General features: G+C 34.8%; 2 protein-coding genes across 2 annotated transcripts; both read right to left on the bottom strand.

Annotated features, from left to right (window-relative positions):
* Positions 1–6,222: 6,222 nt before the first annotated feature.
* Positions 6,223–8,305, bottom strand: LOC137637842 (rhodopsin-like). The gene is made up of 2 exons (XM_068369953.1): positions 8,204–8,305; positions 6,223–7,464 (listed from the first exon to the last, which is right to left on the bottom strand). Exon 2 carries the CDS (start codon positions 7,462–7,464, stop codon positions 6,343–6,345), a length of 1,122 nt encoding a protein of 373 aa, XP_068226054.1. The 5' UTR covers positions 8,204–8,305; the 3' UTR covers positions 6,223–6,342.
* An 11,008-nt stretch (positions 8,306–19,313) lies between these two features.
* Positions 19,314–20,438, bottom strand: LOC137637841 (rhodopsin-like). Its single transcript, XM_068369952.1, has one exon. The coding sequence runs from the start codon at positions 20,436–20,438 to the stop codon at positions 19,314–19,316; it is 1,125 nt and encodes a 374-aa protein (XP_068226053.1).
* Between the last annotated feature and the right edge of the window lie 7,159 nt (positions 20,439–27,597).

Raw genomic sequence — 27,597 nt, 5'->3', positions numbered from 1 at the left:
TAAAAAATCGACACCGTTACCATTGAGAAAAACAGACATGTTTTTTCTGGTTCTTTTTAGTGCGAGGGGAGAGCGAAGATACAAGCACAAAATGAACTATATACGATCGTGTGACACACGGTTGGTACAAAACCTTCATTACCAGATATATATATATATATATATATATATATATATATATATTGAGATTTTAAGAATATAATATTTCTCATGAGTTTTACCTTTTCGTGTATTATTTATTGTGTATATGATTTCTGACTATATGCAACAAGGAAGTTGTAATAGCACTCTGCCAATTAATTTGATGTACACTTTAATGACCTCGTCATTCTTCTTAAATATACATATAAATGTATTGCTCTTTTCAATAGCTCTCCAAATATTGTCAACCAAAAATTCAACCTTGTCTAGAGGTGTTTTTGTGAGGTATTCTACCCAACTCCTGATATCCTTTTTACCATTGTCTGCCCAGCCCGGGGTATATCTCTATGTTACACGCTGACCTGGTGTCATAATGAAGGCCTATTAGTTACTTCAGAGAACAATCAACATAAAAAAGGCTGGTATGGCAAGAAGCTACAGTGGATGCTAAGCCTCCAATATTTTTCAAGTTCTAGTGGCATTTTTTGCTCTGTGAGTAAATCAGATTGAAACTCATCCCAGTAGCAATTGCCTATTCAAATGACAGGGTGTTAAAATTAAGAAGACTGTATGTGCACCGGGAGGCTACTCTGCAGGTTGAAGAATTTGCTGCAAATTTGTTTTGGCATGATTTTCATATCGGCTGTTCCTCGCTGCAGATAGACAAGGTAGCATGGCATACACTTTATTCAAATGTCGGTTCTTATTCCCAGTTCTATCAGCTTCGATCAATTGGAGCAGTTATTCAATCATCTACATATATTGCAACCATAGACTTGACGTACCAAATCTTTGCATACTAGATTTTACTCTTTCCAAATTTTTATGCATTATATTAAGGCATCGATAAAAACAGGCCTCTCTTACAAAAAAAGGTTATCTTTCCTGAGTTGATAATAAAGATTGGAATAATGTACCTACGTCTCTATCTAATTTGCCACCTTCAGAATCACATATCAATTTCCATGTCAGGAGATGCTGATTCCTTAAGTAGTTCATGTGAATCTTGAAAATCTTCAGTAGAATTATTATTGCGTTCTTCAGAAGCTGCTGATGATATTTTCCTTTTAGCGTCACTAATTCGAACCTTAACCTTGACTATTCGTTGTTTTTTGGTAGTGTCATTTTGTGAAAACTACTGCTCGTTCCTCATTGGCTCGGTTGTTTTTAAACAGTCAGAACTGATTTAGTCTAGCTGACTCTTGGGCCTCTATGCATACGGCTGGATACATCTTGGTGGACTCACGCCAGTTGCTACGGTATTTTTCTAATAGTGGTGACCGTTGGATTAATAGCAGTCTTTGCATTTGTGTTTTGTAATTGTTATCATTTGTATGTAAACAGAGACAACATCTTGCGACGAGGTTCATTTTGAATCAAATCTTTGAAAGATATTTGCATATCAGCGCAACAATGCAAACTCATGGAGTCATTTTCCCAGAAACTTTCCACATCACCTGCTGAGCTTCCCAGCTTACAGACCAGTGCCCCCAACAATCAAATTGATTTCTAGCATAATTACCCGAGTTCCATTTTGACCCTGCACTTTGTCTTACCTTTGAGGCGTGATTCAGGCATTTTGAAGACATTTTTTTAACAGAATTCACATCACTGTATGATTTATGGAAAGTTCGCACATTGCCATGCGAACTAGGATCCATTGAACATGATAAATTTTACAACTTTATTCTTTCAAAGATGCCACAGAACTACACTTTCGAGGAAGTGGTTTGCATTCTCCAAGAAATTTTTGTGAGCATTCATCCTTGTACAACATCAGATACCAATGCTTAAACTTCGCCAAGTTGGAAGGAGATAACTTTGTCACTTATGTAAGCATTATGAACCGCAAATGTGAATGGTTCAAGCTAGTCTCATTAACAAGTGATCCATTCAAATTTTTAATTTTGGTGTGTGGTATGTGTTCCTAAATCGACAACGATATTCGTACTTGCATACTAGTCAAGATTGAGCAAGATTCAAGTATTACATTCTAGCAAGTAACCACAGGCTGTCAACGCTTCCTTAATCTCAAACATGACACCACTATGATTCAGGAAAACAATCCATCCGCACCTAATATTGTGAATGAAATCCATTAGGGCCATACAAAAAATACTTCTGGCTTAGGCTACATAATAGAGTATATCATTGTTTTCAAATAATGTTCTATCATTGAAAAGAAGAAATTTTCTTATAAAGACCATTTCAAATGGTATTGGATCACAATGTCACACTTCTTTTTTTAACTACCCAATTACCTGTAATTACTTAATTAACCACACAAACAATTTATAACGTTGAGTTGTTTCAAGGAATACATTCAAATCTTATTTCTTAATTTTCTTTCGTAAAAGAAACGGGCTTCAGCATTCCAATCTTAATTTTGTTTTAGACAAGGGCTTACACAGAAATGGAGGTAATTTAAACGAACAAGGGAGGCAAAAAGCTTGTGCACGATGGATATGTATACGTAGTGGATAAGGAAAGAGACAATAAAATCTACTAGAAATGTGAGAAACGAGGACTTTGCACTGGAGGACTAATAAGCAATGGTGAAGTGATATCTATATCTTGAGGACATTGCCATCTGCAAGATTTGATGCAAAAAGAATTGATCATGATTAAACAAGACTTGAAAGCAAAAGCTAGAGAGAAAGCTGAAATTACTTCATAAATAGTGAGGAAATGAACCGAAAATATTTCTTTTGAGGTAGTTGGAGCTTTATCAAAAAAAGTAAACACTTGCATGCAATGTAAAGAGAGTATGTTATTCTCCACATCGTGATGAAGATTTAACACTTACAACAAGAGGCGAAAATTTTTTACAGTACACCTGTGAAGAAGTTAATATTTATTCCACTGTAAGGAATCTGCAGATTCTTAAATAAAAAAGGTAGTTCTGTGACGGCATCTTCGATTCAGCTCCATTAGGAAAACTGTACATGGTACATGCCATTATAAAGGAAAACATGACTCTGCCCCTAATATATTGTGTTACAACTCACAAAGATGAGAATACGTATGACATAATATTCCGCTGGCATTAAAGTCTTCATTTAACTCCTGTTTCTGTGTCGCTGGACTTCGAGCGTTCAGCTATCAATAGTGTGAAGAAGTTTTTCCCGGATGCTGACGTATAGGGAAGTTTTCTCCATTTTGGACAATGCCTCTTGCGAAAGGTTCAGGGATTCCGTTTACATCTAAGGTATTCAAAAACTGAGAATCCAATGGTAATGAAAAAAATTAAAGCACTCCCATTTGTGCCATCATCGCTCGACGAAGAAATGGATAATACTTTAGATGGATTTTTACAGTATTTCGAGACGACATATGTTCATGCTATGAGAGAACATTAAATTGTATACCAAGAACAAACATGTTTGAAGGATGGCACAATGCTTTCAAGAAGAGGATGATGATAATACAACCAACGGAAGAAAATCTTCGAAAACTCCATTCTGAACAAGTAAGTATGGAAATGGTTTTAGAGCAAATCTTCCAAGGAAAGGCTGTTGAGAGAAGTAATAAGAAATATGCTGTAGTAAATGTCAGGCTAAAAAACATTGTTAAAGGCTATAACACTGAAAATGTATTGGAATATTTGCAAGCAATAGCTCACAATTTGTAGCAATGTATTGTTATTCCCTATTGTAATTTTTAATCATGTTTCACATTTTTAGAATTTGTATTAAATATTCTTTAATTAAGTTGGTTCATAGATATCTTTTAAATGCATCCATCCACTTTTGGTTTTTAACATATATTTTGAATCCATTTGTTTTTCCCATGCTGTTGGTCATTTCTTTTATCAATTAATTCCTCGGTGAATGAAAAAAAACTTTTGAAAACCCAATAACTATATCAATGCAATTTACCCTGGAAAGCTGTACATTTAGACGCCGACAATTTGTCTGTCGACATTCAGTCCATTATGTATCAACATTACGTCCGTCGACATTTTGGTTGTCAACATTTAGTCTTTCGACATTTTGTCTTTCGACATTTGGTCTGCCCACCTTTTGAATGACTCAAGATAAATACTTTAAATTTGTGAGATTGCTTTGTTGATTGTTCCATATCAATATCATAATCATCATCATCTCTTCCCACGACTACTGACGCAAAGGCCCTCAGTTAGATTTCGCCAGTCATCTCTATCTTGAGCTTTTAAATCAATACTTCTCCATTCGTCATTTCCTGCTTCACGCTTCATAGTCCTCCACCATGTAGGTCTGGGTCCTCCAACTCTTCTAGTGCCTTGAAGAGCCTAGTTGAAAGTCTGGTGAACTAATCTCTCTTGGGGAGAGCAAAGAGCATGCCCAGACTATCTCCATCTGCCCCTCACCAAGATCTCATCCACATATGGCACTCAAGTAATCTCACTTATAGTTTCATTTCCAATCCTCTCCTGCCATTTAACTCCCAATATTCTTCTAAGGGCCTTGTTCTCAAATCTACAAAATCTGTTGGATATTGTTTCAATGTCATACCACGACTCTTGTCCTTACAGTAACACTTATCTCACTAAACTGATATATAGTCTGATTTTTGTGTGTATTATCAGGTGATTTGTTTTCCAAATTTTATTTAACCTGGCCATTGTCTGATTTGCTTTTTTTGTCTTTCATTAAACTCCAATTCTAAAGACCCTGTATTAGAGATCATAGTTCATAAATATTTAAATGATTCCTTACTCCATCCAATGATATTTTATCTTCCATTGCACATTCCGTTCTCATCATCTCTGTCTTTGTTTTATTTATCTTGAACCCAACCTCCTGTGATATTTCATTCATTCTGGTGAGCAAGCATTACAAATCATGTGGTGTTCTGCTAATAAGGATAGCGTCATCAGTATACTCTAGGTCAGCTAACTTCCTATTACTAATCCAGTCCAATCTTTCTCCACCATCTCCGACAGTTCTATGCATTACAAAATCCACGAGGAGGATAAACAACATAGGAGACAACATATTCCCTTGGAGTACTCCACTGTTCACTAGAAATTCATTTGATAGGACTTCACTAACATTAACTTTGCACTTACTATGCTCATGAACAGATTTAATCAAATTTACATATCTATCAGGAAATCCATAATAATGCAGGACTCTCCACAAAATTGGCTGGTGCACACTATCAAAGGTTTTTTCATAGTCCACAAATGCAATCAACAGTGGATTCTTATAGTCTACACATTGCTGTACAACATGTTTTAAAATAGAAATTTGGTCAGTACAACTTCTATCTTTTCTAAACCCTGCTTGTTCATCTCTAAGCTTTTCATCAATCTTTCTCTCTAGCCTCTTTGGAATTTGCAAACTATATATTTTCATAACAACGAACGGAAGTGTGATGCCTCTGTAATTATTGCAATCAATCAGATCTCCTTTTTTTGCCATTTTCACCAATACTGCTAGCTCCCATTCATCAGGTTTTGTCTCTCCATGGCACATTCTACAAAATAATATTATAAGTATTCTGGGAGTCACTTAATTTTCAGCCAATATCATCTCAGCAGTTATCCCATCGTATCCAGAGTTTTTCCATCTCTTGAGTTTTTTAAGAATAGCTTCGACTTCAAACACACTGAATTCATTCATGGGCACGTCAAGATCTTCCTCAGCTTCAGGTATATCAATAAAATTATTCCCATCATATCTCCTATTCATGACCTCACTAAAGTGTTCCATCCAATGTTGCCTTTCTTCATCCTCGATTGTTATAATATACATGTTTTAATCTTTCATTTTTACTAGGCTAGACTATATTCTGGAATTTAGTTCTATTGTTCAACTCTTAGCTCCCAAAGTATAGCAATGAGTTAATAACTGCAATAACTGTTAGCATTATATATAGGGTACCGTAATGAAAAATTTCATAATTTTCCATAAGGGTTTTAGTTCCAAAATTTTTATGAAAACTAGATGTGTTCATAAAAATAGATTACAGAATTTGGCGCGCTACCAAATTTTATCAGTAATAATTATTAACACGTAATTTTTTTCTAATTTAAATTAAAACAAACACATAAAAAGGTTAGACTGCATAGGAAAAATGGATATAATAAAAGATTAAAAAATGCAAGGATTTATTTAGAAGGTTTTTATGAATAATGTCAGGTGTATACATCGATTCAAAGAAACATCCCAACTAATTATCGATCATTTTTGTTCATAGCCATCAGTAAAATCCCATCTAACACTTCTCATTGGTTGAAGTTGTCTCAGCCACAGACGATTCATCATCCTTTTCAGTAGCACAAGAAAGACAAGGCAGTTTCTTCTCCATTGCAGCTCGGTATTTGGGGTGACTGATGGCATAAACAATAGGGTTGTACACAGCATTGGCCTTGGCGAAAACTGAACCCCAGATGGTGAAGAGAGGTGTAATGAAAGGCTTGTAGTACAAACCTACAAAATTGATAACAAAGTAAGGGCTCCATGCCATGAACCAAAGTGAAACAGTCATGAGGGCTACTTTGGCCAGTCGGCATTCGTTAGATGTCTTCTTGGCTTCTGGGTCATTTCTCAAAGACTTGACTCCCATCTTCTTGGCCTGTTCGCGCATCTGTTTCTCGTGATTGGCAACAGCCTTCAGGATGAATGTGTAGCAATAAACGATAATGAACAGAGGAAGAATAAAACAATCAAAACCATAGAAGTACAAGTAAAGATGTCCCCACAGATCATCAGAGAGGTAGTCTGTACCACAGGCAGTCATGTTACCTTCAGGAACATATCTATTGAATCCGAAAAATGGAAGCATGCACCAAAGTGAAGTGTGGCCCCACACATATAGAATTCGTAGCAAAGCACCAGAGTTGGTTAATGGTTTTGCTGCAATACCCTTAACAATGACGTTGTAACGATCTAGAGTAATGAATACCATGGCCCAAATAGAGGCACAGCCACAGATTGAGCCTATAAGAGCATAGATCTCACAAAAGAGACCACTGAAAGCCCACATCTGATAGTAACAGTTTACCAAAGTTGGAGGAACCATGAATGACATCATGATGAAATCGGAAGTGGCCAGACTTACGATAAACATGTTTGATGGAGTCCTAAGAGATTTGGTGTTCATGAAGACCCAGATAACAACAAAGTTACCACAGACTGCAAGACTGCCCATAACAACCATAAATACACCAACTAAACTGTACCAAAGTGGGTTCATGGGAGGAAATTGATACCAATGATCGTGAATGTAACCGAGGAGCTCTTTGGGAACCCTGTCGACAACGGTGTAGTTGCCATATGGATTCGTAGAAGGAAGCTCAAAGCCTTGCGAGTCGGAGGGATTGGTAAAATAACCCATCTGAAAGGAAAACAAACATGCAAATGTTTAGACTCCTTAGATTGATTAACCTTTCTAGGAGTGGAGGTTTTATTCCACAAACTACTTTACCAGATGATTAGGATCATACTAACGTCAATGTAATTTAAAAATATAAATTACCAATAGTCATTCAGGTTCTTTTTATGTTTTTGAATATTGATCAGAGAAGTATCAGAAGTTATGCTACCCATATTGCATATCCTTGCTGTATGGATGTTTATGCAAAACATTAAAACAAAATTTTTTCATGGTAGATTCATCTACATATTTAGGAAATTCCATACTAAATCTATAATTCTTTCATCTGACAAAGACAAAGTAAAGGAAACTTCATCTTCGATAACTTAATTTCTCGTGCTCTCTATAAGCCAATATGGAGTTATATATAATTAACTTTAACCATATCCAGACTATCTGGAAGCTGTTAAACATTTATTCATAAGTTTAAATTATTATGCTAAACCAATACAGATCGCAGAACAGCCTTAATGATAATGTTCCTTCACTTACTTCTGAACACTGTTTTAAAATGAAACTGTTACTGAAAAAAATTGCGAATATATTGAAATTTAAAATTGAATAGCACAAGCTTTGCGAGATTATTAAGTAAAATACTAAAATACTGGAAGAAGGACAGGCATTCCCCTACTACTGCTTATAATAGTGTCAATAAAAAGAATGAATAGAAGAATGATATTTGTTTTCCTAAATTACGTACGTCGTCGTAGTTCGAGGCAGTCGAGAATAATCAGCAGCGGCCAGGGACAGTTGCCCGGAATACTGTTCCAAGTACTACCGAAAATGGAATGCAACTCTTAACCTAAAAAGCGTCTTATATAGCTTCGCTTTCATGCTTTAGTAAGTTTTCTTAATTAGAAACAACAACTTGCCTTTTGTTAAATACACTGGAAAAAATGCTACACAACTTCCCACCTTCTGAGTAAGCTGAGGTGATTTATGGCTTCTTTCGGAAATGTTTATAGCATCTTTTGAGAATCAGAAAACTCCGAATACCTAGTTTTTAAAAGTAATATTGAAGACAGGTGCGATTTCCACAAATAGTATTCAAGCTATAATATTCCTTCATATGGTATACATTTTGAAAACTATGCCATGGGTTTGAAAATAATTCATACATTAAAAAAAAAAAATATATATATATATATATATATATTGAACTCTCAGCGTAATCATAGATCGGCATAACATAGTTGAAAATAAAATATATAAAAACTTAAGAGGTTTTCACCTATGAATGTTTATTTTTTAATTAGAAGAATTTATAATATATTTGTATCATAAAATGAGAAAGTAAAGAGTATTCTTTTATACAAACATGCTCTAAGATAAAGAATCTAGATATTTACGTTAAGTTATCTACAATAATATAGACAGCTCAAGTAGTATATTTTTAGTAAAACTAAACTTACTGGAAGATGCTCCATATTTACCTAGTGTTATCTTAAAAACCACTGTACTTTATTTCTAATTACCGTAATAATTCCTATGACTCGGATGTCAATACTAGATAATTTCATACTTGATTTATAATACTGATTACAGATATTAAATGTGCAAAAGTAATAACTTATGGAAAGGACTGATCGATTGATTTGAAGTTTTCAGACATATTGATTATGGAGAGATCACGTTTAATTCATATGGGGCTCATATTTCAAAGGTATTGGCATTTGACTTTTATGATTTAAAGATGCCCTCCATAATCCTCAAGAAAAAAACATAAATTGATGCAGTATTTTTATTTAAACACCATATCTATTATTAGTGATTCCAAGCAAGTACCGATATATTTATATAGTTATTGGGAAATTTGGGTCTTAAAATGCATTGAAAGAATTAGTTGATAAATTAGGTATAAATCAATTTTAATCCTTTAATGGTCATTGCCTTGCTTAGCTATGTATATTGAATATTGGAAATTTGAAAATTTCCTTTGTGGGTATTCTTTGTAATCTTAATTTCCTATCATCTACACCTTACTGAATATGTTTATGCATTTGTTGAATACTTACATTTGCTATTGCCTTCACATTTGGTCTTAATATAAAAGAATTACATGTATTTTAGTTTGGCAACTAGCTTATTATTCATCATTGAGAGTTAGTATAACAATTAAGTCTTGCGTATTCAAATATTTAGTAATATTTTATCTAAATAATGTAGACTTAATAATATTATTATTAATATTATCATTATTAATTTTGGCGGTCCAAATACAGGATCGATTGACTGTTTTAAAGTTCTAAAGTGGTGTGATATCAGAGGTGTGACATCGATTTCAATAGCAGAATGAAATCGTCTGCAGAAATTAGCTTAATAGATAAATGTTAAAATTCTACTAGAATCATAAACAACAACTATCACAAAATGTCCTGTAATTATGTCATATTCTGTACCAATCTGCAAAATACTCCTCTAAGCATACTGCAATATCTCCGAGAAAGTATAACTCTCTTAGTCCTTACATTTTATTAGGTTTTGTAAAATTGCAACACTGCTGCTAATCACTCAAAATCAACTAATAATATCAGGGTAAAATTTATTCCTTGTAAGAGGTTGTGCGTTTGGAAGTAATCTTGTTACTGCGTTTTTTTTTTAGCCAACTTGGTTGCTTCGTCATTTCTAAGCAAACCCACACTTGCTAAACATCACCCGTCCCCTCAAAAATAGTTTAGATTTTTCAGTTTTATATATGCTCACTCAAGAATCTTTAAACCTAAAAGATTAATCGCACTAAGAAATTCCATCGCCCACAAAACGCATCGAAAAAGAAAAAAATGATAAACTGCCTTTCATTGCAGTCGCTATTTTCTTAATAGCCACTAAAATTCCATACATTTTACATTAGAAATGGAGGTTGCCTAAGGATATTTTCTACTCCAAATTTAACAGCCAGATAATTTTTATCATTTTGAAAATATTGGAAAGATGAAACCTTAAGTAGTTTCCTTGGGGGCGGACTACTTTCCTAGATAGATTCAAATTAGTTAAGTTTCTATCTCTAAAATCATGAGAATTAGGATACTAAGAGTGAGCTTTATAATATATGAAAGGGTACTCAACTTCACTTTTAAAAGTAAGCCCATTTGGGGAATATCTGCAATCTATATCAATATTTAAATATCTAATGACCATGGACTGGTAATGTTGCTGCAAAAACAGCACTTTCAGGGTTTTCAAAAGAATAACACAGGATCGTCTGTAGTGGGAAATTAACCCTAAAATACACTTTTGGACAATGCAAGTAATTCTTTGTCCAGTGATATAAATATCTGGATCTGGGGTCTTTTCGGTTTGAGTGCCTATCGAATTTTAATGTTTTTTTTATTCCAATGTATGTATTTTGATGTGGAAAACCCAAAAATGATAACCATTTTGTGGAGAAATTATTTATTGATGGATGTGATAGGTAGTGGCTGTAAGGGGGGGGGGGGTCGCAGGGGCCCTAGGTTAGGTGGTTGTATTAGGTTCGGTAGTGTCCCGAAAATCACTGTGGCCTTAAGGGGGGGTCGCAGGGGGGGGGCGGAGCCCCCCTCCCCCCCCCCCGTAGGCCTAGGTAGGGATACAGGGCCCCTATGCTAGGTTAGGTGGGTTTTCTTAGGTTCAGTAGTGCCCTGAAAATCAAGAAAGCGCACAGAGAAATCGCAGCATTTCAGTAAGATATTGATTGATATAAGCCAATTTAAGTGTTAATAAATAATTTCTCCACAAAATGGTTATCATTTTAGGGTTTTCCACATCAAAATACATACTTTGGAATAAAAAAAACATTTAAATTCGATAGGCACTCAAACCGAAAAGATCCTGGATCTGTACAAGTACTGTTTATGTGAAATAAAAGATAACTAGATAATGCGATCTATGTATTTCTTCTTCCAGTCATAGCCATTTCTGCTACTGCAAATGAGATAGACTTCACATTCAAAAAATTTATAAAGAGCTTCACATGTAATAACAATGGATGTTTCTTATAGATAACATTATACTAAGTAAAGATCCCTGTGGAACTCTCTTCTTGGCTGTCTTCTTGGTAGGGTGCTGCCTACTTTCACATGGAAAATACTTGTTAAGAACGACTAATGAATAACAACAACTCCCTTTTAAATCTACAATCATGAACTGTTTTCAAAATCTCATATCTCTAAGATGTATCGTATGTCTTTTCAATGTAAAACAATACAGTTACATGGTACTGCTTTGGTGCAAAAGCATATAAAATGTACGTCTCCAGTGTAACTAATAAATTCGTTGTTGGATGCATCTTCCATAAACTGCTTTCGGTAGAGGATGGGTCTATAATTCCTTTCTTTTCGAGGTAACAAACAATTCTTGCGTAGATAATCTATTCCAAAACCTTACCTAGAAAGGATAATACAACTTGTCAACTTGATGTCAAGTTGGCCTACTTAACTTTTTTCAGGTTGTAGAATGGTGATTTTATATACACTTGTGCCCAGCTAGTATGCCATATCCTATTCATTATACTTGATATAAGGAGTTTAGCATTTCTTAATACTTGTATTAATGTTTTATAAGCATTCTCGTCAGCACTAGAAGTTGAGCAATTGCTTATTGCTAGTTTAGAGGGAAACTAAAATCGAGGGGCAATTGGTTGTCTAAGTTATAATGGTGTCCTGGAGATTTTTTTTAACACATATACATTTTCGAAGTGCTCAGATAGTGCATTGCTCACACCTATAGAATCTCTAATACAATTATTACTCGCTTTAATACAGGTGAGGGGCTAAGCTATTTTGCCTTTATTCTTCCACACAATAGAATGTAGGGTTTTGGTACTATGGGAAAGGACCTAAGATGTCCAAAATTGAGGTGACCTCCTACACAACAAAATCCCAATCAACTGCTACAGCTTTCATTTTTTTCTGTACTAAGTGCACCCCTCTTACTCTCCATTGATGCTAGTAACGTCTCTCTATGGGGGGAGGGGGGTGTTCTCATCCAATCACCGGGTTTGCCTTTTTCAGTAGAGAATTTTCTGAAGCAAACTTCAGATACTTTACCTTCGACCATTAACCTCTAGCAGGGTTTTGGCTGTCCATCAATCCCGTCACTCCCAGATCATATGCCCCTTGTACACACCTTCATCCAACAGCCAGATGTCTAGTCCAGCCATACTGAATAGAACTGTACCCTTCAACACATCCCTGGTATACTGAATCCCATCACTGATCTCCTTTCTAGAAACACACTGGCCACTTTCCTCATGGAAATGCATTAAAAGGCTTTGAAAAAAGCCCAACAAAAGCCACTGAGCACCAAATCTGCCGGACTTTCTGTATGTCTCTACATTGAGAAGACGCTGCCCTCGATAACACGAATGCCACTCTCCACTGTGTCAATAGCACTAGTAGACACTCCTGTGGTCACCAGCCTACAAGTGCTAACAGGTGCTTCAATTAATCTATGGCCATTCACACCTCTCACGTCAATGAGCTGCACAAGTGCTGAAGTTTAAGTTCATTTAGCATTACTAAAGATACAAAAGATTAGGTCTGTTCATGTACTTCACTTCCAATTTAAAAAATGCATTGACACTCAGGTTCACGTCTGTACACTTTTCATAAAAATCTGTGTCTTATTTTACCCAGATTCATGTCGACATGATTGGCACAATCTCATGTAACAAGGTCACTGACCTTTTCACAGATTTTATTTGCTCCCTTTACTGACCTAAAGTCATCTACATGCTAGATGCAGCATCCACTTTATGTACTGGTGTATTACTTTTCGGATATCTGATGAATAGCTAGATTCGGCATCCTAGTGCATATTATTTCAGACATGGTTGCCACTTTCACCTCTTAATTGTGGAAATCACCAGGACACCTTCTTGGCATTACCCTACATTAAACTACTGCTTACAACACTGCAGCCAACAGAATGATAGAAAGTTTCCATCATACCATCAAAGCGGCATCGAATCTAGCGAGATTCCATAACTTCAATGAGTCCTCCTCGGAAAAACTACTGTGTAGACCCAAATGGTATTTTTCCTTTGTTTTTTATAAAGACTGCTGATTTCTTAGCTCCAAAGTTATCTGTTATTTTGCCCAATTTAGCAAGAAGAGGAGCTTTTAGCACTTGTTGGAGAATTGGTAAGGTTACTCCACTATGTAAATGTGTTTGTGGTAGATTAATCCAACTGATTACTGCCCAATTTCCATAACTCCCGTATTATCTAAAGTTTTTTAATGTCTTTTGGCAAAACATCTTAATAGGTTTGCTGAAGGTAATCATCTGTTCCCTACTTTGCAATTTGGTTTTAGTAAAGCCCTTGGAGCATGTGATGCCCTCCTTACAATTGCCAATGCCGTACAGAAATCCATTGATTATGGTCAGGAAGTTTGTATGATTGGTCTTGATTTTAGTGCTGCATTTGACCATGTTAATCATATGGCCCTTGTTTTAAACTCAAACAGTTGGGAGTGGGTGGGTCGTTTCTTAGCATCATTATTGAATTTTTAAGTAATATATTGCAAAGAGTTGTTGTTGATGGGCACCATAGGGAGTATAGGAATGTGATATCTGGTGATCATAAGAGTAGTGTTCTTGGCCCATCACTTTTCGTACTATATACAAAGGACATGTGGTTTGGCCTCGAAAATAAGCTTGTTGCATATGCAGATGATGCTACTCTCTTTGCATCCATTCCAACTCCTGAATATAGATCTGGGGTTGCTGAATCCTTTATTAGAGCTCTAGCTAAAATTAGTGCATAGTGCAAATTATGGGGTATGAAGTTGAATCCTAACAAAATCAAAGTATGATTGTAAGTAGGTCAAGGCCAGTGGGTCCTCAACATCCTGATCTCAGCATTGGTGATGGTTCTTTAACATTGTATTACTCTTTTAAAATTTCAGGTGTGAATCCTGCTGGCAAATTTACGTTTGAGAAACACATTAGGTCTGTGTCTTCTTCAATTGTACAAAAAAATAGGCTTATTGAGAAAGTCTTAAAATATTTGATGATTAATCTAATCTGAAAAAGTGTTTTAATTCTTTCATTCTACCTTGTTTCGAGTATTGTTCTCCTATCTGGTCTTCAGGGGCTGATTCTCATCTTAATTTGTTGGAGGGGAACTTACGGTCTATTAAATTCCATATTCCTGATCTAGATATTAATCTTTAGCACTGTCGTTCAATTAATTAATTATGCATGTTGCATAAGATGTTTTTAAAAATTCTGACCATTCTTTACATCCAGATCTTCCCGGACAGTTCCATCCTGTTCGTAATACTAGGGATGCAGTTAATTTTCATAGTCAGGCCTTCTCCATTATGAGGCTCTAGACATTTTATTACAGCTGTGACCAAGTTATGGAATGATCTTCTTAATCGGGTAGTTGAATTAGTAGAACTTCAAAAGTTCAAACTTGCAGCTATTGTTTTCATGTTGAACAGGCTGATATAAGTCCTACTATAGTTTATAAATAAAATATCTGTTTTAATGTTGTTAATATTTTTAAGATTATTTTATTTTAATTGTTTGTTCATTACTTATATCGTTTATTCATTTCCTTATTTCCTTTCGTCACTGGGCTATTTTTCCTTGTTGGAGCCCTTGGGCTTATAGCATCTTGGAAACATTAAAATAAATATCTCCTATATAAATTATATAAACTTTAACAAAACAAGAAGAACAGAAATTAAATAAAACGATGTGCCCGATTGTACCGTCAAGCAAGAGAACTCTAACCCAAGACAGTGGAAGACCATGGTACAGAGGCTATGGCACTACCCTAGACTAGAGAACAATGGTTTGATTTTGGCGTGTCCTTCTCCTAGAAGAGCAGCTTACCATAGCTACAGAGTCTCTTTTACCTTTGGCAAGAGGAAATTGTCCACTGAACAATTACAGTGTAGTAACCCTTTAGTGAAGAAAAACTGTTTGATAATCTCAGTGTTGTCAGGTGTATGAAGACTAGGCCAGACTATTCGCTGTGTGTAGGCAAAGGGAAAATGAGCCGTAACAGGAGAGATGGGTCTAATGTAGTACTATCTGACTAGTCAAAAGACGCCATGACTCTCTAGTGGTAGTATCCCAACGGGTGGCTGGTGCCCAGGCCAACTTACTACCTAATAACAATGAAATAATACCAGTAGGAGCTGACCTCCTATTGGTGCTTAAAATGAATAATACCCAGATTAGGATAGCTCAGGTGTAGGACAAATCTCTTAAACAGGACTGAGACCATTGCATGAAAACAACTATCTCATATTTAATCCACTCTGCCAAAAGGCCAGGCAGAATGCCAAGAGTCCTATCCCAAGTTGATTTGGATACTTCTGCAACTGGAATATTGATACGGCTAGCCTATTGGAACCTCTATGCTCTAACATTATTAGGTTGTTAACTATTCCCCACATATCCTATAATTGCCTTTTAAGATTAGCCCCAATCATAGCAATGGTATTTTTCTAAATCAATATAGTAAAAAGAGGTGGAGTGGTTTGATAAGAAGAAAGGAGAACTCTGGCAAAATATGAAGAAGGTTTAAGTATATATCAAGAATTAAAAAAAAATGTATTGGGAAACTTACTGAAGAAAACCCAGTAATCTCACGTTCAAGGAGCCGTTTTGTTTGTCATAAGGCTTTGGAATAAAAATAACGTTCGATATTGAAGCTGAGCAATTTTTTAAGGGAAATATCTAAAAAAATTCTAGTTACTTTAATATTAACAAACCGGATCTAAGGAAGGTTATCAAAGCATTCATAGGTATCATGAAGCATGTTTACAGTCAATTTGCCAATAAGATCAGAATGGACACTCAACAAATATTTCTCTTAAATATGTCTACTCTGATGTCACTGGAAAAAAAATATATTCAATATTATATGAAGCTAGGATACAGGTGTCCTTCTAATTTTTTATAACTGGGAACTGAAGAAAAAAACAACGTAACTTTTGCAAAATCTAGCTCAAACTCTCCCCAGACAGAATAAACATGCACTTGAGTAATTCTCTATACGTCTGAGTATACATTTAAATAATTTTTTTCTTCTGGGCTTTTTTTGTGCAGTGCATTTTGGATTTATAGGAATCCAATTAAAGTGGGATAAAGTAACGTTTAATTACTATAATGTGTTTAGGAATTTATGGATAAACATGTACAGTATATAATTTTTACTCTTATTCTAAATTACTTTCAGATATTTGCATATAAACATATTTTTTACGTTCTATAACAAAATTAAGTGAACTTTTAATAAGATGTCTTGAGTTACTTTTCGGGATTGAAAATCAGATAGCCAAAGAAAATCACTATATGGACTTGTTATTGAGATCTAGAATAGAATGGAGAGGAATATGGTATTTAGGTTTCATCTAAACTAATGGAGCCCAAAGGTTCATTCAGATCTTCGGTTAACACTTAAATAATTGTTGTGAAGGATACAGTAAGATAGATGAGTGAACAATTCATTTGAAAATAGAAATTAACTTAAAGTAAAATAACTACAAAAATTTAATACGTAGCCTCCAATAACTGAATAGAAGATGAAGTCATTCATTCCAAAAATTTTAGTATGCATTATGTTTTATTGTGCCATAATTGCATATATTTAAATCCTATCATAAAAATGTCTTGTAAGTAACCCATGATATCAATAGGGTCCATGTTAGGATGTAATATGTCTCCCATACTGTTTTTGGCCCCATACTTATGTGTGTTAGATAGTAAAAGGAAAATCACAATTTACATAGATTGGTGCACTTCCCCGTCGAAATAAAATCCACGAAGCAAGCAAGTTTGACTTATCCTTAGCCAAGACAGTACGATTTTTCTTCTACCATTTGGTGATAATCTATGGACAATGCTCAATTTTTAATCTTATCTTCTTATAATTTTCATTGCTGATCAAAATTGGAGAAGACCAACTGGCTTGATATTTGTTCTAGTAATATTACAGCTCTCGCTGTTTTGTTGGCTAATTCATTATCTTGAATATGTATATGGGCAGAGACCTAAGAGAAATTATCCTTAATGCACTAAATCTTTTAAGTAAACTGTAAAATTACTAAAGCTCAAGATGGAAGCAGCCCCCAACAGGATTTGCCTATGGAAGTCAACTTTACTGTAAAAACACATGTATTCTTCGAGAATCTACCATCATGGGAGCAATCCCCATGGACAAATGCACAGCACACTCCCCTAGGTGTTTTAGAATCATCGCTCTATAATTTCCCACAATCTTCATGTCTGAACATAATCCAAAAATTGTCTCTTCACTTCGACACTTCCTGGTCAGAGACACTTCTTAATTAATAGTTTGTTGTATAGTAATGATTCTACATTCACCCAAGAAGGTAACTAAAGGCAACACCTTAATTTTATTACTTTTGATTAACACTATCAATTTCTTTATTGAGACGCACAGAAGAAGGTACGGAGGCCCAACGACTATCATATTTGTAAATATCGTATAGTTTGATGCTCTAGTTGAATTTCACCCTATATTGAAGCCCTAACTTCTTTTTTTTTTTCAAATCTAAAAGGTAAATCAGCACTGACAACATATAACGTAAGCTCTTAACAGATGACTTCTTGAAGGTTCTAGAACAGATCCTTAAGCCAGAACTTTGAAAAATTGTCTCAAGTTTATTTGCAATCCGGCAACCATAGTCAAGTTAAGGGATACATTGAAATTTTTATTTTTCATCAGCGCTCTAAATGCAAACTAATAGGCCTACATATGCATGATGAGAAATTTCTTTAACTTGAATTAAAACTTTTAATCTTGATAGCCCGGGCTAATTTGTTAACAGAAAACCTTCCACAAAATATAACCTACTAGGTCATAGGAACTTAAATTGTACAAAAGAATAGTTTTGTTACAGGCATTCCAGGTAAACTAAACAACTATTTTAGAGGAATATTTTTTTAAGTGAAAAAAAAAATGATAAACATATGAAAACAGAGTAAGTTAGTTGAACTTTAAAGTAGGAATTCTATACTGATAACTAAATTGGAAAAATCCAAAGTGACTGTTGCTAGATTGTGTAGGGAGCAAAGATCAATAGAATCTTAATTGGCTGTGATAAGTACAATGACCTTGATATCAGCGTCGAAACATTTTGGGGATGAAAATACCGTTTTGGTTTTGCTGATAAAGGTTTATAAACTACTAATGATAACCTCAGATGGACCTCTTCAAACCCTGACTATTTGAAAAATCATGGTTCATCAACTCAGGCATATATACATGGTAAATAACTGTTCTATCATTGAAAAGCAGAAATTTCTTACAGAAAAACATCTAAAATGACTCAAAATAAATACTTTTAATTTGTGAGATTGCTTTGTTGATTGTTCCATATTAATATACATGTTATATTCTTTCATTTTAGCTGTGCTAGACTATATTCTGGAATTTAACTTCATTGTACAACTCTTAGATCCCAAAGTAAAGCAATGATTTAGTAACTGAAATAACTGTTAGCATATGTAGGGCAACAAAATAAAAAAATTTATGTTTTTCATAAAGATTTTAGTTTATAATTTTATGAATTATGGATACGTGAATTTGTGAAAATTAATGGAAAAATTTTGCGAACTACCAAATGTTATCTTTGAATAGTTATTAACAGCTATTTTTTTCTAATTTTAAGTTTAACAAGATATAAAAGGTCAGACAGCATATGATAATGGATATAATAAAAGATTTTAAAAATGCAAGGATTTATTTAAAAGGTTATTTGAATAATGTCAGATGTATACATCAATTTCAAGAAACATCCCAACTAGTGATCGATTGTTTTTGTTCATAGCCATCAGTAAAGTCCCATCTAACACTTCTCATTAGTCGAGGTTGTCTCAGACACAGCGGATTCCTCGTCCCTTTCAGTAGCACAAGAAAGACAAGGTAGTTTCTTCTCCATTGCAGCTCGGTATTTGGGATGACTGATGGCATAAACAATAGGGTTGTACACAGCATTGGCCTTGGCGAAAACCGAGCCCCAGATGGTGAAGAGAGGTGTAATGAAAGGCTTGTAGTGCATGCCTACAAAATTGATAACAAAGTAAGGGCTCCATGCCATGAACCAAAGTGAAACAGTCATGAGGGCTACTTTGGCCAATCGGCATTCGTTAGATGTCTTCTTGGCTTCTGGGTCATTTCTCAAAGACTTGACTCCCATCTTCTTGGCCTGTTCGCGCATCTGTTTCTCGTGAGTAGCAACAGCCTTCAGGATGAATGTGTAGCAATAAACGATAATGAACAGAGGAAGAACAAAGCAATCAAAACCATAGAAATATAAGTAAAGATGTCCCCACAGATCATCAGAGAGGTAGTCTGTACCACAGGCAGTCATGTTACCTTCAGGAACATATCTATTGAACCCGAAAAATGGAAGCATGCACCAAAGGGAAGTGTGGCCCCAAACATATAGAATTCGTAGCAAAGCACCAGAGCTGGTTAATGGTTTTGCTGCAATACCCTTAACAATGACGTTGTAACGATCTAGAGTAATGAATACCATGGCCCAAATAGAGGCACAGCCACAGATTGAGCCTACAAGAGCATAGATCTCACAAAATAGACCACTGAAAGCCCACATCTGATAATAACAGTTTACCAAAGTTGGAGGAACCATGAATGACATCATGATGAAATCAGAAGTGGCCAGACTTACGACAAACATGTTTGATGGAGTCCTAAGAGATTTGGTGTTCATGAAGACCCAGATAACAACAAAGTTACCACAGACTGCAAGAGTACCCATAACAACCATAAATACTCCTACTAAGTTGTACCACAGAGGGTTCATGGGAGGAAATTGATACCAATGATCGTGAACGTAACCCAGAATCTCTCGTGGAACCCTGTCGACAACGGTGTAGTTACCGTATGGGTTCGTAGAGGGAAGGAGGTCACTGCCACCCATGTTGGATTGCTCGTCCCAGTAGCCCATCTGATGAAAATAAAGACAATTAGCAAAGTTATTACAATTTACTACAGCAGTTACATACTCACAGTCAAAACATTTGGCTATTCCTTAATAAGTATTTTCATTAAATTCTATAGCCGTAATTAAAACAAAACAATAACAGTTATACTTTTCATCAAAATTATCCTATATTATTGCCATTTTGTATTATACTGAAAAGGAAATGAGCCAAGATTAGCATATGTTCAAATAAACAATAGATAAATTTGAACATATCAAATAAGTATTATAATAATTAGTGTTTTCACTAGGGAAATACGAAGAAATATTTCCCTATGATTTTCATCTAATTCTACCAAATCTAAAAAAAGAAAGGAAAAAAATAGTAGATTTGACAGCACTTCATAATTAATGGGTAACCTTTGCGAATGCAACATGGTGTAGCAATATTACTGACAAGAATATTTTACAACATAAAACATAGGTCAAACAGTACCATCATGTGACTACAACATATAAAATACATAATATAGAACTTTGCCATACAAATGAAAAATAGTATCTAAAACCCAGATTGGTTTTCTTTGACACCTACGTCGTCGAAATCCTTCGAAGGGAGAGAAAATGCTCAGCAGCCGTCAGGAACAGTGCCCGGGATCCCGTTCCAGGTGCTACCTAAGCCGGAGTGCTACCGTTCACAGAAGATCGGCTTTATATAGCAGAGTTCCATGCTCCAGTGAATTCCCTAATGTAAAGTAGAGTAACTGTATTCAAGGAAAGGTAAAAACAGAGGCTCTACGTGTAATCAACCGGCAAAGTTAAGTAACTCCAACCCTCAAAGAAACCTAATAAAGATGAATAGGGTTTCTTTGCTAAAGGATGAAGAACACATACACTGTAAAAATCACAAAATTCATAGAATCTCTTATCAAAAATTATTCGATAATAGGATTATGTTTTAACTAACTGATAACACATCTTTCCCATTTAAAATAAATATCATAAGCCAGTTATATGACCATACAAACATAATGTAATGTCCCAAATATGGTTAGGAATGAATATTAAACTGATAAAACAATTATATCTAGTCATCTTACATGGCTTGATACATGATTTCGCTTAGAGATCTTGCAGAGCCAAAACATTAGTTTTTTACGAAAATATTTGGGAACTAAACAACTGATGATGAAAGAAATGCCTTTTTCATTGCTTCAAAACAGGGACTTTTTTTTTTCAACATTGCCTTTTCTCTATTATATATGAGTATGTTACTATCCATAAAGCATTCAGATTAATAGAAAAATATCAATTATATTTTCTATTTCCTTATTCTTGGTGTTCATCTGTTTATTCCTAAATAAAATTATAAGAAACTTGCTAATAATTCCATGTTCATTTATCATAATTCAATTTAAATCTCTTTGATAAAAATTATATCACGTAAATTATACAAATAAAATCATAATATACATGACATGAACCCTACAGTAAATGGTAATGTTATCTCACTTTGAATATGTTTTATGAATCTATTCATGAGTTACTGCTACATGGTGTTTGCAGGGAAAGTTTTCTAGAAATGGATAATATACGACAAAATAGGTATTTCAACTAATTTTGTTTTGTACTAAAGCTGAAACGCTTTTACTTTGAAAACAAAAAATCTTACAAGTTATCATAAAAGGAATTTCATGATTTGATCTCAAAAGATTAAATAAATGCCCTTAAAAATATTAATTTCAAAATTCCTAAAGATTCGCCAATTCTTACTAATAATAATCAAAACTTTCCCCTAAAATCAAGATAAAAAAAAAATATTTCACTTCATAGGAAACCTGTGAATAAATACGCATATTTCCTCATTTTACAGAAGAAATTTTTTTTTAATTTAATTGTTTCATTGAGTTTAAAAGGCACTTTTACATATACCTTTTAACAGGACTCGAATTCATTGCAACTTTACGAGATATAAGATTGATTACTTATCTAAATATTCATATGAAGATACAAAAAACTATACACTGTACTTTTTATAACTAATTTAGGAAAAGAAAAGCTTTTGTATGTGTCGATTGCTCTGATTCGAAGTAAAATAAAATAGATTCCAATGTGAATTTAGAAATACTATTGGTACAAGCATTTCCTTCTGTCCAAGAGTAAAAGAGGTGTGACTGGAATCATCAAGTCGATTCTCAAAAGGAAAACAATAACAATGATCCCCATAACTGCGACTTTCTACCAGTAAGTATCTCAGGGTCAGGGACACCGAGCAATATCCACAATTTGGTTGGTCAACATTTTATTGAAAGAAACGTCTTTAACTTATGCGCCCAGTTCTTAATTAGCGAATAGCTTTCGTCCATCGTCTACCTCTAAGGCATGTTGAGATTCTGATTATCTCATAAAAAAAAAAAAAAAACTAATTGAAGTTGACCTTTTACTAATTCTCGAGTTGGAGTAATATATCCATTGTTAAGTGTATTCAACTGTTAAGTGTATTCAACAAAACTTTATAAGGCAAAAATTCATACCTTCATTTCCAATGGCTAAACTAGACTTTTAATGAGCATCTTTTTCATTATCTTACGTGTGTTAGATGCCAGACTGATCGGGTGAAAATTGAATGCTAAAAAAATAAAATGTTCTTGATTACCAAAGCTAGAAAGCAGTCTTCTCTTAAGTACTATGACATCCACTATAACACCAAATTATATTCATAAAGGTCTTAAAGATTGAATCAGACTTTGTTTCTCTGGATGGGGAGCTAAATTATCTAATTTTTAATTCAAGAATATGTTTTCTTATCTCTACCTGTTATGATATCCGTGGGTGTTTTTTTTTTTTTTTTTTATTTGTAAGGCACATTATACTCCAGTCAGTCTAGCACAAATATAAGGGTGGATTTAGAAATATTGCAAAAGAATATTTCTTTATATAAATACAAACCTTAAGTTGCATAGTTGCTAAGAAAAAAAGGAAAGCGAAAATTCAAGTGGAAAAACATTTCAGAAAGTGCAATTAAAAATGTACTATTTCCTATAAATTCTTTCAAAAGTTTATAGTTGAAAAATAACCAGATGAAAAGAACTTTGTGCTTTGTTCTCTATTATTAGAAAACTGTTAAACTGTTACTCAAAACATGTAATACAATATCTAACTATAAATAAAATACGGCAAGTCATGCTGAGTTATTATTTTTTTTATACTGTATACTGAACACAACCAAGAAATTAAATGTTTTAAACATTCATTAGCTCTGGGTAGTTGTGGAACTATTTTTAAGATACATATCAACCTTTTAAGAAAACAATATTTTTCATGAGTTTTACCTTTTCTGGTATTATTGTGCATAATATTACTTAATAAGTGCAAAATGGGAGGTGTAGTATTGCTCTGCAAGTTATTTTTTTGGTAAATTTCAATGGCATATCCATTCTTCTTAAATGTACACATAAGTGCATTGTTCTTTTCAATACATTTCCAAATATTGTCAACCAAAAATTCTACCTTGTCTGAAGTGGAGTTCGAGAGGTATCCTACTCAATTCTTGACGGCCTTTTAATCTCTTATCTTCCCAGCACGGGGCATATCTCTGTGTTACAAGCTGGTCTGATGTCATAATGAATGCCTATTAGTTACTTCATAGAACAATAAACATAAAAAAGGCTGGCATGGCTTGAAGCTACTCTGAATGCTGAGCCTCCAAAATTTCATAAGCTCTTGTCAGTGTTGAGATACTACTGCTAGAGAGTTATTGGGTTCTTTGACTGGCCAGACAGTACTTTATTGTATCCTCTCTCTAGTTACGGCTCATTTTCTCTTTGCCTGCACATCCATCGAATAAACTGGCCCATACTTTATATTTCTCCTCAGTCCTCATACATCTGACAACACCAAGATTACCAAACAATTACTCTTCACTCAATGAAATTGTTCAGTGGCTACTTTCTTTTTGGTAAGGGTAGAAGAGACTCTTTAGCTTTGGCAAACAGCTCCACTAAGAGAAGGACACTCCAAAATCAAACCATTGTTCTCTCATCTTGGTTAGTACCATAGCCTTTGTACTATGGTCTTCCACTGTCTTGGGGTAGAGTTCTTTTGGTTGAGTACACTCGAGCATACTATTTTATCTTGTTTCTCTTCCACTTGCTTTTTTTTTTTTAATTTTTTTTTAGTTTAAATATGAAAAATCCAATTTAATGCTTTTGCTGTTTATAGAATATTTTTCTTATTATTCATTACTTTTATCATAGTTTATTTACTTCCTTGTTTCCTTTCCTCACTTTGCTACTATTCCCTGTTGGAGCTCTTGGGATTATAACCTCTTGCTTTTCCAACTAGGGTTGTAGCTTAGCTTGCAATAACAATACAAGGAAATCAGATTAAAATTCATCCAAGCTGCAACTTTTCAGATGACAGGCTGTTAAAAATAAGAACACTGTATGCGCACTGGGAGGCTACTCTGTAAGTTGAAGAATTTTCTGCAAATTTGTTTTGGCATGATTTTTCATACAGCCTGTTCCTGACTGCAGATAAACAAGGTACCATGGCTTACACTTTATTCAAATGTCTGTTCTTATACCCAGTTCTATCAGCTTGGATCAATTGGAGCAGTTATTCAATCATCTACCTACACATAGTGCAAACATAGACTTGCAGTACCAAATCTTTGCATACTAGCTTTTACTCTTTCTAACTTTTTGTCCATTCTATTAAGATATAGATCAAAACAGGCCTCTCTTGCAAAAAAAAAGTTATCTTTCATGAGTTGATAATAAAGAATTGGAATAATGTATTTAGGTATTTATCTTATTCTCTATCTTCAGAATCACATATCGCATCAATTTTCACATCAGCAGATGCCGATTCCTGAAGTAATTCAATTGGATCTTTATGATCTTCAGTAGAGTTATTATTGTGTTCCTCAACAGCTGCTGGTGTTGACTTCATTTTAGGGTCACTCATTCACACCCTTAATTACTCTTTATTTGTTGGTAGTGTCATTGTGTGAAAACTACAGCTTATTCCCTACTGGCCCGTTTGTTTTCAAACAGCCCGAATCGATTTAATCTGGCTGGGTCCTGGGCTTTTATGCATACTGTTGGATACATCTTGGTGTATGCTCGCCGGATGCCTCAGGTGTTTTATAATAGCATTATGTGTCTGATTTATAGCAGTCAGTGCTTTTGTGTCTCGTAATTGTTATCAATTGTGACATCTGGCGACGAGGATCATTTTGAATCATGTGTTCAGAGGATATTCACATATTAATACAACATAAACTCAAACTCATAAGCTTCCCAGCATACAAACCAGTGCCCCAAAAATTGAATATATTGCTATGATAATCATTGAGTTCCATTTCGACCCTGCAGTTTCTCTTACATTTGAAGCATTTTTTCGGGCTCTTTGCAGATATTTCTTGAAGCTGAATTCTCATCACAGGACAATTCAATCATGGAAAGTTCGTACTTAGCTGTGCAAATTAGGATCTATTGAACACGACAAATTTTACAAGTTTATTCTTCCAAAGGTGCCATGCAATTCCACTTTCGATGATATGGTTTGCATTCTCAAAGAAATTTTTGGTGAACAGTCCTCCTTGTTCAACATCAGATTTCAATGCTTGAACCTCGCCAAATTGGAGGGAGATTACTTTGCCAAGTATGCCGGCATTGTGAGCCATGAATGTGAACAGTTCAAGCTAGACTCATTAACAAGTGATCAATTCAAATGTTTAATTTCGGTTTGTGGCATAAGTTCATCGATCGACAGTGGCAATCATACATGTATACTAGCCAAGATTGAGCAAGATTCAAGCATTGCACGCCAGCAAATCCCCACAGAATGTCAATGCTTCCTTAATCTCAAACATGACACCACTATGATTTCAGAAAGCAATTCATCAGCACCCAATGTTCTGAATGCAGTCCATAAGGGTCATATAAACAATACTTAGTCATATCAGAGAAATTCATTCAGCAGACCACAGCCACGAGTTATGCCATGCAGACCAACTGATAATCACGAACCACCCACAACCTGTTGGAGTTATGGTGAATAGGACCTTGTCCGTTTTTGTCCATACAAACGAAACAGATGTAAGAAATGAAACTAATTTGGTCATAAAAAGGGATTTTGCGGTGCTAAACAGTTCCATAAATATGATTCAGTTAACAATTAGAACAGTCGGTTTGCTAATTTTGCCAAGGATTCCATTGCCAATCAGAAGTACATTACTGTCTTCATCAATGACTGTGCCACTCTGTGAAGAGTTGAAATACAGCTGAAGTGAAAGGAAGGTCTTAACTCTACTGTTGATGGTCAAAAAAGTTTCACAAGTTCCTATACGGATGACACTTGATTTGGTTGATGGATCATAAGCCATTTATATTCATTTTTGTCTCTAAGAAAGGCATCCTGCTTTACATGGCTAGTAGTCTTCTACGCTGGCCCAAAATTTTGCTGGGTTGTAGTATTTCCACCCAGTACAGGAAGAAAACTGATTTTGGTCAGGCCAACACTCAAACGTCTATTCACCCAGCACAAGTTACCTGAGATCATCGTTTCGAACAATGGGATGAAATTCATCTCAGACTTGTTCGAAACCTTTTGCTGCCAGCATATATGTTCACCTCCATATCACCTTCAGTCCAACGTTCTTGTTGAGCATTTTGTGGACACATTCAAGCGCACTCTATTTAAAGCACAGGACGAGGGAACTGAAAAACAAAGACTCCAAGATTTTCTTCTAAACTATCGCACAACCGCTAATCCTAGTGCAAGCAATATATTACCAGATGAAGCCCTTATGGGGGGAAAATGCATACCATACTGCAAGCTCTACACCCAAGGGAAATCACGAAGGAATCAACCACCAAAAATCATCCTGGAGCAATTGCGACGAATGAATCAGTGTATGCAAGAGCCTATCATCCAAAAACTTAACATTGGAAAACTGGAATCATCATTGGACAACGTGGAAACTATATGTATTAAGATTAAGTTGACAATTATACGTGGGTGCGACATCAGCCTTAATTACGCTTTATCACAAAAGCTTTAATTTGTTTGATAGTTACCAAGGCTCTATGACAAATTTGGAGATAGTTATCACAGAGTATAGATACCGGGATTATTTTGATGGATTTAAATGCTAATCCAAGTAATGTGATATTTA

Source organism: Palaemon carinicauda, chromosome 3, assembly GCF_036898095.1.
Source record: "Palaemon carinicauda isolate YSFRI2023 chromosome 3, ASM3689809v2, whole genome shotgun sequence".
NCBI classification, from domain to species: Eukaryota; Metazoa; Arthropoda; class Malacostraca; order Decapoda; family Palaemonidae; genus Palaemon; species Palaemon carinicauda.
The sequence above is the reverse complement of the archived record's forward strand: the minus strand, read 5'-3'. Positions and strand labels throughout refer to the sequence as shown.

Excerpts from the sequence above, each read along its gene's own strand:
- LOC137637842 (XM_068369953.1), bottom strand. The coding sequence starts at position 7,464 with ATGGGTTATTTTACCAATCCCTCCGACTCGCAAGGCTTTGAGCTTCCT.
- LOC137637841 (XM_068369952.1), bottom strand. The coding sequence starts at position 20,438 with ATGGGCTACTGGGACGAGCAATCCAACATGGGTGGCAGTGACCTCCTT.